General features: G+C 42.3%; 2 protein-coding genes across 3 annotated transcripts; both read right to left on the minus strand.

The window, feature by feature from the left end:
• Positions 1 to 184: 184 nt before the first annotated feature.
• On the minus strand, positions 185 to 5,463 carry gnal (guanine nucleotide binding protein (G protein), alpha activating activity polypeptide, olfactory type). Of its 2 annotated transcripts, none has more exons than XM_078096515.1 (13): positions 4,986 to 5,463; positions 4,496 to 4,666; positions 4,295 to 4,367; positions 4,089 to 4,143; positions 3,872 to 3,991; positions 3,434 to 3,531; positions 3,117 to 3,171; positions 2,968 to 3,041; positions 2,743 to 2,801; positions 1,014 to 1,134; positions 786 to 916; positions 644 to 711; positions 185 to 551 (listed from the first exon to the last, which is right to left on the minus strand). In XM_078096515.1, exons 2-13 carry the CDS (start codon positions 4,629 to 4,631, stop codon positions 405 to 407), a joined length of 1,137 nt encoding a protein of 378 aa, XP_077952641.1. In that variant the 5' UTR covers positions 4,632 to 4,666; positions 4,986 to 5,463; the 3' UTR covers positions 185 to 404. The 2 variants fall into 2 exon arrangements, with proteins under 2 accessions (XP_077952641.1, XP_077952642.1); XM_078096516.1 differs by having other exon boundaries at positions 4,496 to 4,636; positions 4,986 to 5,459.
• Positions 5,464 to 5,547: 84 nt separating this feature from the next.
• Positions 5,548 to 16,537, minus strand: sycp2l (synaptonemal complex protein 2-like). Its single transcript, XM_040167117.2, has 25 exons — positions 16,431 to 16,537; positions 14,105 to 14,224; positions 12,043 to 12,156; positions 11,616 to 11,720; positions 11,440 to 11,464; positions 11,251 to 11,330; positions 11,094 to 11,182; positions 10,974 to 11,008; positions 10,408 to 10,550; positions 10,033 to 10,085; positions 9,921 to 9,966; positions 9,750 to 9,842; positions 9,350 to 9,422; positions 9,131 to 9,273; positions 8,888 to 9,011; positions 8,647 to 8,696; positions 8,498 to 8,573; positions 8,200 to 8,279; positions 8,077 to 8,119; positions 7,818 to 7,910; positions 7,559 to 7,731; positions 7,365 to 7,459; positions 6,046 to 6,145; positions 5,820 to 5,878; positions 5,548 to 5,747 (listed from the first exon to the last, which is right to left on the minus strand). The coding sequence occupies exons 1-25, from the start codon at positions 16,431 to 16,433 to the stop codon at positions 5,693 to 5,695; spliced, it is 2,070 nt and encodes a 689-aa protein (XP_040023051.2). The 5' UTR covers positions 16,434 to 16,537; the 3' UTR covers positions 5,548 to 5,692.
• Between the last annotated feature and the right edge of the window lie 644 nt (positions 16,538 to 17,181).

Below are 17,181 nucleotides of genomic sequence, written 5' to 3' on the forward strand. Positions count from 1 at the left end.
AATCACAGGAAATATGCAGAATAATTGCATTTTGATTTCAAATACAACAAAGAGGTTTTAGTCATCAGTCTCCTTTTAAGTTGTAGTAGTGAATATTTTATAGTACCATAGTAATCATGTTTCCGCACATAACAGGAATAGGCTGGATGAAAAGATGATAAAATCAACAGATCAAAGTCAAAGCCCTTCAAAATCTCCTTTATGAGTTTTCAAATCCCTTTAATGAGCCTTTTCTTTATTTTCTAATAATAATAATAATACTATTAATAATTATTTATTTCTCAAACTAGCTAAAAAACAGTCCTGCCCCTACACAGACCCTGACAACAACCAATTATCACTAATCAACAAAACAATGGCAGAGCAATATCTATTTATGTATAGATGTAGCTTCCAGTGGCCAATCAGAGGAGCTCGTACTGGCGCAGGTGCATTCGCTGGATGATGTCACGACAGTCGTTGAAGACGCGGCGGATGTTTTCAGTGTCGATCGCGCAGGTGAAGTGAGGATAACAGTAATGTTTCCCTTCTCCACTCGCTGTGCTGATCCTCTGAGAGACAGACGGGTTGGAGAGACAGACGGGTCAGAGACAGAGAGACAGGTACTGGGTCCTAAATCCCGGAATATGGACTTTTTTTTTACCAGAAATTCGTCTCTTATGAAGAACTTTGCTCGGGTCACTTGAGGGTCTTCATCAGCATCTGGAACAGCTGGAGACACACAACCAGGAGAAGCGTTTGTATATTTATACATATACTGTATATATGTTTGCATATTTTTGTACCTTCAGCAGATACTTGGTAGTTGCTGTATTCAGGGAAATAATCCTCCAGTTTAGATTTTCCAGCAAGAATCTTGTCAGCGAGAACATCTTGTTTGTTCAGGAACAAGATCACAGAGATGGTCTTCAGGAACCTGCAGCCAATCAGAGAGCAGAGAGGGTTAACATCAGCCAATCACAAAGCAGAGAGCGTTCACGTTAGCCAATCAGAGTGCAGCGTTAATGCTCCACCTATTGGTCCAGATAGACCTGAAGAGGTCCAGAGACTCTCTGAGCCGGTTGGTGGAGTTGTCCTCTCTAATCACCATGTTGTAGCTGCTGCTCGCCGCCACGAAGATGATGGCCGTCACATCTGAGCAGTGAGACAGGTCATCAGAACCACAGACAGCTCTCATTGTTTGAGTGAATTAGTCACACACACACACACACACACACACACACACACACACACACACACACACACACACACTAGGGGTGTAACGATTCATTTTAACAACGATTCGATATATATACATATATACATACATATATATACATACATACATACATAATACATATATATATATATATACACATACATACATACATATATATACACATATATACACATACATACATATATATACACATATATATATACATACATATATACATACACATATATATATATATACATATATACATACACATATATATATATATACATATATACATACACATATATATATACATATATACATACACATACATACACATATATATATATACATACATACACATATATATACACACATACACATATATATACATAGATACACATATATATACACATATATATATACATACATACATACATAATACATATATATATACATACATACATAATACATATATATATATATACATACATATATACACATACATACATACATATATATACACATATATACACATACATACATACATATATATACACATATATACACATACATACATATATATACACATATATATATACATACATATATACATACACATATATATATACATATATACATACACATATATATATACATATATACATACACATATATATATATATACATATATACATACACATACATACACATATATATATATATACATACATACACATATATATACACACATACACATATATATACATAGATACACATATATATACACATATATATATATATACATACATATATACATACACATATACATACATATATACATACACATATATATATATACATACATACACATATATATACATATATACATACATACACATATATATATACATACATACACATATATATATATACATACATACACATATATATATACATACATACACATATATATATACATACATACACATATATATATACATACATACACATATATATACATACATACACATATATATACACACATACACATATATATACATAGATACACATACATACACATATATACATACATACATATATACATATACATACATATATATACATATGACCTCCCTGACCTATGTAGATATATATATATATCTGTATATATACACACATATATAAATATAAAGGCTGGATGTCTTGCGGCGGAGGATAGAACATCCGCACATGTCGGCCATCTTGGTACAGTCAGCTCACTCACCCATAACATTGTGTTGGTAGTGATACATAAAAAACATCAGCGATGTAGTCATGACACTGAACGTATGAATAATATTCTGTTCAATATCAATTTTGTATGAAAACCCATGATTCTAATTATTCATAAGTATGCAGTGTCATAAACCCTCTCTGTACAGGGTGGGGATTTCAACATACAAGATGGCCGCCATGTGTGGACGTTCAACTCCGTTGGCCAGCAACGCGGACGAGACATGTCGCCTTTATATATATATCTATGGAATTAGTAACTGTCTCACCATTGAAGCACTGGATCCACTTCCTGCGTTCGTCTCGCTGTCCGCCTACATCAAACATGCTAAAGGACAGAAGGGGGTGTCAGACAGGTGTGTTGGTCCTGTTGGACTACAGAAGCATGACAACACTGCTGCCGTCTTCATACATATTTACAACAAATATACAAATTAGGACTTTTATCTAACAAGTAGAAGGTGGTCGGAGGGGGCGGGGCTTAGCACACTCACTGGAAGTTGACCTTGTCGACCTGAAATCTGGTCTCAAAAATCCCTGAAGTCAAAACTCTGCAGCGCAACAAATCCTACAAGTAAAGAAGAATGCGTTTCAGCGCAATGAGTCTTCCTGAATGCTGGCAGCTGATTGGTCGGCTCGGTACCTGGTCATTAGGGGTGTAGTCCGTCCTCCTGACTGAGTCCAGCCGGTCCAGAAAGCTGCGTCAAACACACAAACACACAGTTCTGTTTTCAGCTAACTTCCCCCCCTCAGCTGTGATTGGCTGTCAGGGTAAGTGGAGCGTTTTGATTGGTCCTGTGTGATTTAAAACATCAGTTAGTTTGTGTGATGAAGTGGAAGACCGAGTATGTGTGTGTGTCTGTGTGTGTGTCCCTGTGTGTATCTAAATGTTTATGGCTCAGTGTGTGTGTCTGTCTGTGTGTGTATCTGTGTGTGTATTTTTCCGTGTGTGTTTCTTACTACTGAGCGCAGTCAATCAGCTGATATTCGTTGGCGCGTTCGAAGCATATTTTTACGCCGTCATCCTCCCAAAGTTTCTGAGTGTGTTCAAAGAAGTCCTGAGAGACACGAGTCAATGTGTTACAAGCCACAGAGAAGTAAGGCGTCCTCGGATTGGACGGCAGCTTGAGGACGTCGACCAATCAGCAGTAGAGAAAACAGAACGGCTGAAGCAGTTTCAGAGGAGACGCTTGTTATGTGTCTTTGTGTCTAGAGACACACATTGTTTGGATAATGAGGCCTCAGGTGACACACACACGCGCACACACACACACACACACACACACTCCCACCTCAACTTGTTACATCATGTCATTAACATCATTAAAACAAACAGTGGGATTTCATCCAGCTCACTGTGTGAGGACAGAGACGTGTGTCTATGTGCATTAGTGGTACCTCTGTGTATTCAAAGTCAGACAGCGGTGCGATGCTCTTGACGTATTCTAGTCTGAACTCATTGCCCGGGTTACCAAGAGGAATGGGAGGAGTCAACGTGGTCATGGCAGCCACGATGGTCTGAAACACACACACAATAACTAGAAGCATGTGAGCCGATAAAGGACAGCTTTAACCGCGGACCAATCACAGGGGCTCTGCGGGTCATGTGACGTACCACGATGGCGTCCTTCACGTTTTTTCTGATGTCTTGAACCTTCTGCTGTTTCTCTCTGAAACAACATTATTGTCCATTTGGACACAACAGAAAAACCAAATACCTTCTCAACGACTATATAAAAGACCATCCTCTCTACAAGATGTACTGAGGGACAGGTGTGAGATTTCAAAATAAAGGTCGATGGAGTTCTCACTCCGACTCACTCGGCGTTGAAACCATCAACGTGAAGAATCCTCATCTGCTTCACAATGGTGCTTTTACCTGATTCTCCTGCTCCTACAAACACACAGGTGAGACGAACAGGTAAGAGGGACATGTGAGAGACACATGAGCGGACAGGTCGGACACACTGGTGAGGAACTGAAAGGTGAGACACACAGGGGAGAGACAGACAGGTATCTCACCCAGCAGTAGTAGTCTGTGTGTAGCTTTGTAAGTTTGTCTCTCTTTCTGAAGTTGTCTCTCGATCTTCTTGTTGGCTTCTCGCTTTGCTTTTTCATCCAGCCGTTCTTCCTCGGTCTTCCCTCCCAGACATCCCATCTCCACTGGAGTCACAGAAGTCAGTATATAACCCACTGGAACCAGTAAATAAACCACAAGAGCAATAAGCGGAGGAGGACTATGCAGAGGAAGAGGAGGAAGAGGAAGAGTGCAGCATGTCTCCCTCCCTGATCTTGGCCTCATTGTTAAAACGTGATTAAAATTAAATCAGTTTTTTCTTTTATTAATTTTACTTCTTTCTATTGATAGAAATCCAGTTTCAGGGAACGTCAATAACGAAACAGCATATAAGTAATAATCAGGAAGTGAAGATAATCAAAGACAAAACATCTTGTTTCTCTAACCACCCTGAAAGCAGTAAACAGGTGGACAAATACACCGGCTGCGTGGTACCTGTCGCCTTCGTGGTCACTGAGCCGTGGTCTCCTGGGTGCTGATCTGATCCATCAAAGTCCTCCAACACCTCAGGTCTTCTTCAGAGGAAGAGCACCGGTCCTCCTGCTGAACTCTGGATGTTTTCCTTTGTGAAGAGAGAAACACCTGAGCGGTTTCATCTCACCTCCCCACTAATAGCATCTCATTAGGCATCTCGCTGGCTTTCCTTTGGGGGATTTCTCTGTTTTTCCTTCGCTGTCAGTTTGTTTCCTGACAACCACAATCTCGCAAACACAAACTTCTCTGAAGCTCCTGGAGTCGTTCCTTGACTCTGTGGGACCACGACTGAACCTGGACCAGCAGGCGGCGGGTCAGAGGTCGGGAGTCGCCAAACCCGTTCTGGGTTTAATGGGTCCAGAGTCTGTTTAAAGTTTCTTAATTGTGTTTCTGGGATTCTGCACAGATAGTGTGAACGTTGTGAATCCTTATTTCATTCTTTGGGTTTGTCTCCACCGCGTGGCCGATTTAAACACATGTTACCGCGGCAACGGCTTTGATATGAAAGAAACCCAACGTCATGTTGTTGTGTACATTTTTATTTTTCAAGATCAAACTGAAACCAGGAGGAAGAAAAAAAAATGAAGGAGACACGCAGACTCTTCTTCTTCTGAATGTGGGGGGACAAAAACAAGCCTCTCCCCGGTTGCACAAGCTCTCCTCCTCCCTCATTCGCTGGACCAAGAACCTGCCACTGGCTCTCCTTCCTCTAAGGACCTCAACCTGAGAAGACAGAACCAGAACATCTGAACAGGTCCAACCGGATCCCTTCATTTAGAGCCAGATCAAACTCACCTGTGCAGGTGTTCATCACAGAAGGAGCCCAGTCGCAGCATCTCGGTTTTGAAAAAACTCTGAAGAAGAAGAAAGATTTTAGATAAGTAATCAATGCGAATATTAAAACATCTTCTCTCAAATACAAAGCTCACAGTGGCTTGTAATAATGCATCATGTATTTATTTGCTACTAAATATACTAGAACTGGTGCTAGGATGTCGTAGTAATACTAATCTGTCAGTACCAGGATCTGTGTGTTCATGCTGTTCAAGCTGGTTGAGTTCTCATGAAGTCGGTTCAGCTGATCACTGACGCTGTTCTCAAACCTCTGCAGCAACTTTGACCTGCACACACACACGCAAGTAGAAATAAAGTGGGCTCAACCTGTGGTGACGGACAGGTGTGCAGAGTGGGCGGTGCCTGTGGTGACGGATAAGTGGGGGGTGCCTGTGGTGACGGACATTTAATGCGGAGTGGGTGGTACCTATGGTGACTGACAAGTGGGCGGTACCTCTGGCAACTGACAGGTGTGCGGTGCCTGTGGTGACAGACATTTGTGCGGAGTGGGCGGTGCCTATGGTGAAGGACAAGTGGGCGGAACCTGTGGTGACTGACAGGTGTGAGGCGAGCAGTACCTGGGATGACTCAGGGGTGTGTGGAGTGGGCAGTACCTGGGATGACTGAGGGGTGTGTGGAGTGGGCAGTACCTGGAGGGGTGTGTGGAGTGGGCGGTACCTGGGATGACTGAGGGGTGTGTGGAGTGGGCAGTACCTGGGATGACTGAGGGGTGTGTGGAGTGGGCAGTACCTGGAGGGGTGTGTGGAGTGGGCGGTACCTGGGATGACTGAGGGGTGTGTGGAGTGGGCAGTACCTGGAGGGGTGTGTGGAGTGGGCGGTACCTGGGATGACTGAGGGGTGTGTGGAGTGGGCAGTACCTGGGATGACTGAGGGGTGTGTGGAGTGGGCAGTACCTGGAGGGGTGTGTGGAGTGGGCGGTACCTGGGATGACTGAGGGGTGTGTGGAGTGGGCAGTACCTGGAGGGGTGTGTGGAGTGGACGGTACCTGGGATGACTGAGGGGTGTGTGGAGTGGGCAGTACCTGGGATGACTGAGGGGTGTGTGGAGTGGGCAGTACCTGGAGGGGTGTGTGGAGTGGGCGGTACCTGGGATGACTGAGGGGTGTGTGGAGTGGGCAGTACCTGGGATGACTGAGGGGTGTGTGGAGTGGGCAGTACCTGGAGGGGTGTGTGGAGTGGGCGGTACCTGGGATGACTGAGGGGTGTGTGGAGTGGGCAGTACCTGGAGGGGTGTGTGGAGTGGACGGTACCTGGGATGACTGAGGGGTGTGTGGAGTGGGCAGTACCTGGGATGACTGAGGGGTGTGTGGAGTGGGCAGTACCTGGAGGGGTGTGTGGAGTGGGCGGTACCTGGGATGACTGAGGGGTGTGTGGAGTGGGCGGTACCTGGGATGACTGAGGGGTGTGTGGAGTGGGCGGTACCTGGGATGACTGAGGGGTGTGTGGAGTGGGCAGTACCCGGAGGGGTGTGTGGAGTGGGCGGTACCTGTGGTGCTGGACAGCGGTCATGAGAGAAGAGACGTGCTGTTGACACTCTTTTAAAGACAGAAGAATTTCAGCTTCAACGTTTTGCCAGCAGCCCTGAAAACAAATTAAAATAGGAGATTTTATTGATTAACTGTGGAAGCTAATGGTCAACCAAATATCAATAACATTGTGTTCAACGGCCAGTCCACTGACGGTGAAGTGTTTGTTGAGTTCTGTTTTGAAGTTGTTGAAGGTAGCTGTGATGCCAGACGTTGGGTCTGACTCCACCTGCAACTCTGTCACAGGCCTCTTCCCTTCAACAGGTGACCCCGCCCCTGCAGCAAATAGCCCCTCCTCTGGTGGCCCCACCCCCTTCCATGAAGATTCTGAGACCAGGTGACAAGAAGAAGAAGATTTATAAAATGATTTAAGCATTGGCTGACGTTTGAGAAAAGCAGCAATGACAAACTACCAGCTACTAGTGACGCAGTCTCCTCCTCTTCTGAACGAGGCTCCGCCCTCCTCTTCTGGGCCCGTGGGCCCTCATTATGGTCTGACAAGTACCCTTCACATCGATAAAAACAATATTTAGGACTAAAAGGATGAGCCCAACGTTAGTCAAACAATGACCTCATTCTACTTATTGACGTGAGGAAATTAGTACTTTGTAACGTTTATATCCAAGATTGTTCTCAGAAGGTTTAAATAAGCTAAAGTGTCAACACAAAAACCTGAATCTGGAGCTGCTCTCTTCCCGTCACAACTCAAGGCTTCCTGGAATAGCAAATAGGAAATAGGTCAAATATTGGAGACCATTAATATTTTTAAAAGAGTAATAAAAGGAACCACTGTACCTTCACGAACAGAGAGATGTGTGACCCTGACCTCTCCCCCTTCTCCTGAGAGATCTCTAGCTCTGCCCCTGCAGGAACCCCTGAGACACACACAGGTTAAACCCTTTTCTCTTTGTCAACTTTGAGTAATTTTCTGTTTCTGATCTTTGATGCAGATCCTGCATCCCACACAGGAGGAAGACTGGGTGTCAGTCACAATCAGAAAACACACAAGGGAAGGTGCTTCAGTGCTTCTTTTCTCTGGTCCTGTTCCAAAAGAAAGGAGACACACAAGTTAGTCTGAGATGGACGGACTGACCTGAGTCGTGTGTCGGAGTTGAGTGTCGATCGGATTGAATCTGATCAAACAGAAACTCTGATCCGCTGACTAAAGCCTGGAAACATTAAACAAACGATTCAATTTGAAGTCCAAACTACCCGTTTTTATTGACAGCACAGTGACGTTACCTTGGACACAAAAGAGTCTTCCTCACTGCTCGGAGACGACAGAGGAAGAACTATACAGACAGGTAGAGCAAGAACGTTAATTACATTTATCAAAAATATCCTGAATCAATAATATAATCATTATTATTATTATTAGTGGGGTATCTAGGCTTCTTTTAACAGATGTACCGCGTTTCATATTTTTAAAATGTTACTTCTAATTACAGATGTGAGGAGTTATTCACTCTTCAAACGCACTCACTCTTCAGCTGACTCTTGCTCTGCGCTTTCTTCCGTCCGTACGATCGAACATGCTGGATGTCTGCTGAGGGGGACACCTGGACCGTCCCACCTGTGTCCTTAAGACGGGGAGAAGTCCTTGCCTTCTATATTCATAGGGAAAGGACCGACAGCTAGGCAGTCAGACATAACGACAGGCAGACAGACAGGCAGGCAGACAGACAGGCAGGCAGACAGGCAGACAGGCAGGCAGGCAGACAGGCACCATGAAGACTTTCCCAGCAGCCTCCTCCAGGTCTCGGTGGTGTTCACAGTTGAAGTTCAGCTCCACTGTCTGAGCTCTGCTGTTGTTGTGCATGATGGGTTTGTTGAGCTTGACACTGAGGACAGTCTCTGCCCCGTTGCATTCTGGGAAAGAAGACACATTCTTCCAGTATTGCTGACAAAACGATCAAGTATCAGTCAGACGTTGATGAGGACTGACGTTTATGTTTCAGGTGAAGACTGTAACAATCCACGTCTTCTTTTAGGAGGTGGACGGACCCCCAAAGGAAACCCTAAATAAGGAAAATTCACACATTCAGGAGGACACGTTGGATGGGAAAGTTACGAATGTGCATTAATGGGACATGGATATATACAGATGAGGAAGAGCTCAGTGTAAAGTAGGAAGTCAACAAGAGTTAATACTCTCTAACACCATGTGATGGTCAACACGGTCAAACGCAGCACTAAAGGTCCAATGAGACCAGAGCAAAGACAAGTCCTTTGTCTAATAAAATCAATCGTTACGTCCTAGCCGGGCTAGCATAGTGACATGAGCTGTGCTCTTCAGAGGTATGAAGAAGCTGCATGTTGACGCGTTGGTGCCACTGCAGTTGTACCTCGGGCTCGTCGATGAAGAAGCTTACACATCCCGAATGGATGTTAAAATCAATCCAGAAGTCGTCCAGTTTGTCGTCTTTTGGTGGAAACAGCTGTAGAAGAAGAACATATGAAGTAAACAAGACGTCTGCCGACATGTGGTTTTAATTTAAGGGGTTTAATGTTTTTACCTCAGTGGAGTTGAGGAGAGCTCGGACACAGGGGAAGGTGTACACCCTGCCGGGCCAAACGGGTTGAAAATCATCAAGAGTTCAGACTCATTACAGTGATGAAGTTCCTCACCTCCTCTGGTTGCCAAGAAGACCATTAACAAAGTTCAGGAACCGGCGACAGTCCTAGAAAAAGACCGGAAGGGACACGCAGAGACAGGTGAGCATCTAGTAACATCCAACCTTCCTTCCTTCCTTCCACCAAAACGTAATTTGTCCAGGAGGATGAGAGGAAAACAATAATCAAAGGTCGACCACATTGTGATGATTATACAGTATTGTTTTTATTTACTTGAAAACTCATGGCTAGGATTGATAGGGCTGATGTGAGGGTCAAAGGTCAGAGGACAGTTGAACTGAATCATAGTATCAAGCTTCTGAGAAAGATATATCCGAGTGAGACGGAAGGACAAAGAGAACGGTCCGAAGGACAGGAAGAGACACTCACCACTTCAAAGTCTGCGTCTCTGATGTCACAGAAGGCGCTGCTGATGTCACGGCTGGAGAACCACTGATTGGATCTCTGCTCTCGGTCCCGCCTCGGAGTGAGGCGACACAGAGCCTCTGATAGGCTGACCTGCAGCTCGTAGTCTGAGAGCCGACCAATGAGAACAGAGCTTCAGACACCTGGAGGACATTTCATTGTCCTCAATATGTCCAACAGGTCAGTCCCCCAATCCCAGACCACAGCTCCTCCCCCCTCACCACAGCTCCTCCCCCCTCACCACAGAGCGCCTCCTCACCACAGAGCGCCTCCTCACCACAGAGCTCCCTCACCACAGTCCTCCTCCCTCACCACAGAGCTCCTCCTCCCTCACCACAGCTCCTCCTCCCTCACCTCAAAGCTCCTCCTCCCTCACCACAGAGCTCCTCCTCCCTCACCACAGCTCCTCCTCCCTCACCACAGAGCTCCTCCTCACCACAGCTCCTCCCCCCTCACCACAGTCCTCCTCCCTCACCACAGTCCTCCTCCCTCACCACAGCTCCTCCTCCCTCACCACAGCTCCTCCTCACCTCCAGCTGTCAGAACCGCGGCTGCCACCTGAGGTCTGTCAGACACAGAGGTAGAAATACATCGTGTAGTACAGTGGTTACTCTGTATTTGCGCTGCAGTGTGTACTGGGTGTGTATTACAGTATTAGGGTCTGGTTCTGGTCGATCTGGATCAGTTTCTTCTGTTCGCGGCTCAGAGACTCCAGGATGCTGTTAAATGTTCTGATGGCCTAAAACAAGAAACCCAATACATGTCAAACGTTCTGGATGCAGTACGCATACGCCTCATCTTTGTTACCTCAAGTCTCAGTGGGAAGTGGATTTCTGGTTCCAGAGTGAACCGAGCCAACCGAAGGAGAACCACAGACAGCTGACTGACTGAGAGAGAGACAGGTGGGCAGGGAGACAGATGTCTTTATTCAACATGTGGCACAAAGTTAAAAAAAGATCAGACCAAAGATTAAAAACAAAAAATAAAGAAACAAACCTGGAAGAGAAGTCTGACCCAGCAGCTGACAGACAGGCACAGAGAGGGAGACAGACAGTATTAAAACAACGATTGTTTATAATCAAGCATTCATTCATAAAACACACTTATTGTAGTGTTATGCGTAGTGACTTTAGCAGACAACACAGGCCTCCATTTCCCACCATGCTCCTCACCTGGAAGAAGTCATAGAACTCCTCAGTGAGGGCCAGAAGAGAGGCAGAGTTCTTCAGGAGGTCAGAGGTCAGAATGTCATGGACGGCTTCGAACCACAACACCACCTAAAAAAGTAATGAAATTGAGTGATTATTAGATTAATTGTTTTATTTTTAGTACATTTTGAATTATTAATTTTATTTTGTTACTTTTAGATTATTATCCAATAATCAGAATTAAAGATTTTTTATTTTTTTACAATGAGTGTTTTATTATTCAGTGTACTTTCATAAATTGATTGCTTTGATTACTGAATAACGAATATTGAATGGATGGATCAACGAGTAACCAATTACAGTTTACTCTGATGGATTACAGAATACCTTTCATGGATGGATTACTTTTAATAATTATTATAAACAGATCACTTCAATAGATTACTGTTACCTTAGCGGTTAGCCCGTGGTCAATGAGGGTCTGCAAATGTACTCGGTTCTCTGACAGAAGCTCCAAAGACTTCAACACAATCAGAACTCTGGTGAATCTGGATCCACAAAGATCCTGAAACCCAATTAAATCAATAATCAATCATTCAATCATAATCAACAGTTATGGATGTGTTAATAAAAACTGAGATTTGTGGGTTGGTCTTGAGTTTAAAATTTGGAGCTGCTGTTTTAGCTTCACGTGCAATGAGTCAAATATGTTTAAGTATATTTTACTGTCTGGACAGAAAGTCATTTTTACAATAAAATAATGTTTTTCAGATGCAAAGTAACAGTGTTGATCATTTAGGAGTCATATAAAAACTTACATTTGCACTGTACATTTTGATTATAAACATTTACTTTTATAGATTTAGGATTATTATAATTATTACAATGTTAATTTAAAAGACTAAAACCTTTGACGAAAGAAACCTTGAATGACAGAACCTTTAAAAAGACGGAAGCATAAGAAAGACCGGGCCTTTAAATGAAGAACCTTTTGAAGACTCAAGCTGTGTCTCAAAGTCGCTAGGCTGCATCCTTGTAGCCTGCAGCCTTCAGGTCTACCTGGGCTGGTCCTTCAACAACCGCACAGGCTGAACCGAGCGCTCCCTGAAACGGGACGGTCTGTCCTACGGGGGACGTCCTGCCTGCGTCATCAGCGTTACCTTCGCTGCTCCTGTTGCCTAGCAACCTGCTGCGCTTAACAATAAAAGCCTTAATAATTACTTTCAGCTTAAAGTAATATTTCAATCTTAAGGCAGAGCAGATTCCAATAATGTTGTCAATAAAAACCACAACAGCAAACACATTAATTAACTTGTATGCAAGGACCTTTTTATCTTGCATAGGATACGAGCGATTTAAAAAAATACTACAGAATATGTCCACGCTACAGCAGCCCAATGTCAACACACACACATGGTTCTCCTTCAGCTTGATGCTTCCTCCTGCTCCATAAAACACAACTAAATGTCAAGTTAGTTTATAATCATACCACAAAACAAAAGGAGCAAAGCGAGTTCAGTTTGTGTATTTATTCTGTAATGTGATATCTGAGGTTCATAACTTGTCTACCTGAGCTCACTTTGATCATTTCTGTTCATAATATGAAGTAATGTCAGCAGCATGGCTCCGGGGGGTCAGGAGTCTGGGTCAGGGGCTGTATGGGGGGGTGGGGGGACGAAGTTAACGTTATTACTAAAAGCAGTTTGTTCTAAAGTCTTATGTGAATTTAAAAACACAACATCGGTTACTAACGTCACATAACTTAAGCGATTTCCTAAACTAAGATATGATGTTACATATTATAACATTTCTATCGGTAGATATTCAAGTGAATTCTATTACTTAACGTTACATTTGGTCGGATCACACACCTCCGTTCTGAAAAAATGAAATCCTTATCGGCCCGCACTGCATGCTGGGATATGCTGGGCCGCAAAGGATAGATCAGATGTGTCCTCCAAACCGGCTCCTGGAGGGCTGCGTCCTCGACCGGGCGTTTTCGGATTGGGACAGGCGAGTCGCAGCAGAAGTGACGGATGCGGCTGACGAATGCGTCCTTAAGGATGCAGCCTAGCGACTAGAGACACAGCCTAAGGCTGGATTGGGACAGTCCTCTTTGATGAGGAAGGTTCCTAACTGAGTGAAATGACCGGGAAGTAGCGAAAGTGACCTTTGAATGAAGGAAACATTGAATAAAAAGGAACATTTGTTGAGAATGAATAAACCCTTTAAAGCCAGGGAACCTTTGGAAGACAGAAACTTTGAATGGAGGAAGGTTCATAACTTCGTATGAGGGTGGTGGTTCTGAAGATGTCATTGAGCAGCTGTATGGAGCTCAACGTCATGATTAAAACAGTGTAACAAGATCACTTTATTAATGACTCGATGCTACGATCAGACACCAAAGTGAATTCAGTGATGTTTCTTCTTACATTGGATAGGTCAGACACCCTGTCCTGTTACCATGGTGACCACCCTGTCCTGTTACCATGGTGACCACCCTGTCCTGTTACCTTGGTGACCAACTGGTCCAGTCTGTTGAGCGTGATGGCAGTCAGTCCTTCGTTGTGAAGAACAGACATCAGATCACACGAATCTCCCCTGAGGAGACACTCCTCCATCTTTAACTCCATCTGAGAGACAGAGGGACAGAGAGATACACATTTGTCATACACAGTCAAATGGACAAACACAGAGTTGGTTTTAACTCCAGTCGGTGAACATATGGTGATTATCCACCAAGAGTTAGTCAAGTTACACGGGACATAGTGTTACATTTCCACAGTTAAGACTACTCTGGTTAGGGTTAATAATGTAATAGTTCATACTACACTAAGATGTAAATAACACTTTCACTGTTATTCCAATTTGACACTAGAATGTTTAAGGGTTAATCAAAAATGACATATTACTCTTCATGAGTTTGGGACCTAATTGACACTGACTGTTGATTAAAGAATTACTCCCAACACCTTATTTTCAATTGAATTTTTGAACTGTCCAGCTCTTAAAACAATATATAGAACAATGTTTGCAAGGGGAAAAAACCCAAATACACAATTATATACGTCTTAACAATGTAATAGAAGTTCTGTTTACACACAATTTGTCAAATTATCTTTCATTTTTGAGATGCAAGTGTAGCTCCCATTTGTGCAACAACAACAATTAAACCTCACTGACAGTTTCAAAGATGGAAAAAAAACACTGTTCTTAAAAGAATTGATACATTTAAAATAGTAAAATTGATTTCTGCGAACACTGAAATATGCGTTTACAGTGCGTTTTATATAATACACACATCGGAGTACAATTCAAGCCATTTTCACCATAGAAACGTACATGTGGTGTTAAAAACAATAGTGAGTGTAAACCTGCACTCCAATGTAGTATTAAAACCTCTAGCTAAACAAACAATATGTTAAAGTTAAAGCCCTCGTGGCACTATTGTAAAGGTCTTGGTTGAAATTAGTATCTTGGCAGAGGATAGAAAAAGTCTATAACTATATGTCTATAACTTCAATAACAAGAACTTATGTTTGACCACAGTAAATACAGAAAAGTAATGCTAGCAAAAATTGTATGTACAAAACGTGAGTTGAAGCTGATTTGACCTTCCAAAGTTATGAGTTGAGTAAAGCCCTCTAATAAACATAACACATGAATACATCTATATATGGATTTGTGAAGAAGAACAGACAGGTAAATGCCATCAGAAAGGGTGTGTAGGTTCTTTCCCGGCTTATAATCCTTCTCAATGCGTCTCCACCAGGTTTCTACTAGTCATTCAATTATCCTTACGAATTTAGTGTAGAAGTTACCGTTTACAGAGTTTAACTAGACAAAAAAGAAGCGGATTCATGCAGTAAATATTCAAATCATTAGCTTGACACACATGCACGTTAAACCAAGTAAACGCATCATTTCTTCACATCGACCTTCATGCCCACATTATCAAGCTAGTTTAAAGATTAGCTTGTTCAAGCTAGCTTCTACTCTGGTACGTTAGCCGTGTGCTATCCAGTATTTCAAGACACTAAAACAGCTCAAGCGTAAGTTGAACAAGTTGTACTACATATAAAGTTATTCTAAAAAAACGCTTCAGCTGACATATCAAAATTCAAGATAACAGGTGATTTAACGAGGAGTACAATGGCGAAGAGGGGAGAGGCCTTCCAGAGTACAAGGTACTCTCCAGAGTACTTGCAAGAGTACAGAATACTCTCCTGAGTGCTTCTATATTAGAGTACTTTCCAGAGCAGTGAACTCCGTCATTAACATGAGAGGGGAAGGCGTGTTTAACTCGTTTAGCTCATCTCTGTAGATTTTACACTAAACATTTTAACTGAATATTTTCACCAGCACTGGTGGCTATATTTGTTTATTTGTTGTATTTACTCTTGCTGTTGAAATAAATCTTAAAGATGCTTTCCCAATGCATATTGTACACGTGGCAATGCACTGTGCATGACCTCCGATGAACTATTGTAATATAGCTACAGTTCAACATTTTTGTCAATAAACTATAAGGCACTAAAACGTTTTTCATCACTTCTGTCATTAGCACCCAGCAGGACTTTTATTTTGGTGAGCCATTTCCTGCAGCCTGCTAGCAGGGGGCGCTACAGCTGCACTGTATAAATGTATGTAACTGTATAAATAACGGCGGAGTCCGACATGGTGTGAACACCTCTTCCTTCAGTGTTTCATATTATTATTATTGAATATAATTAATCTAACGAAACATTTCCTGATCAATAATCAGATGGTCAGGTGACTCAATCAGATTTAGTTGGAAATAAAAAGAATCTTTAAAAATCAATAATTCGGTTTATTTACCATCTCGTCTCTCCTCGCAGTGTGTCGAGAACGTGCACGGCTGCACGCACAGCTGCTGCTAATTAACTAATCGTAGTCACAGCCACGTGCACAGAGAGAAAATAGTCCCCACTCAGCGGAGGAATATCAGACTCATTTGAACCAGACGGATTAAAACAAAATGTACACAGTATTATTATGGAATTATAATTACTATTAGAATATGTCAAACTGAGTAGTTTTATTTGTCTTTAGCCAAAATAAATAAATAATTTCTTTTTTAAATCCGTTTTTTTAACAACCAATAAAATAACATCATGAACATAATTAATATCTGTTTATCCATAGCATCTCACCATTTTGTATTTCTGCATTATTCCAAGCAGGAAAATGTTTTTTTAACATTGAAATACAAATTAAATTAAACTTCAGCAGCAAACGAAAATAAATAAATAAATGCCCTATTATTGAGAGACAGAGAGACAGAGAGAAAGACGGTAATGTCCTCTTGTCCTTTAATTGATGACTAATGAGGTTATTTGTTTTAGGAGAAACATTGAAGTGTTTACACAACACACACACACACACACACCTGTTCACCTGTGGAGTGTGTGTTTCTTTGAATCGGCATTTTTAAAACCTGAAACATTAAAACTAAGGAAAATCATTTATTTTAATAATTTACTATTATTTAATAATACAAATCTATTCTCTTCAGTTATGATTAATAGATAAAATAACAACAATAGTTTTCATTGCTTTAGGTATATTC

Source organism: Gasterosteus aculeatus, chromosome 21, assembly GCF_964276395.1.
Source record: "Gasterosteus aculeatus chromosome 21, fGasAcu3.hap1.1, whole genome shotgun sequence".
In the NCBI taxonomy this organism is placed as follows: Eukaryota; Metazoa; Chordata; class Actinopteri; order Perciformes; family Gasterosteidae; genus Gasterosteus; species Gasterosteus aculeatus.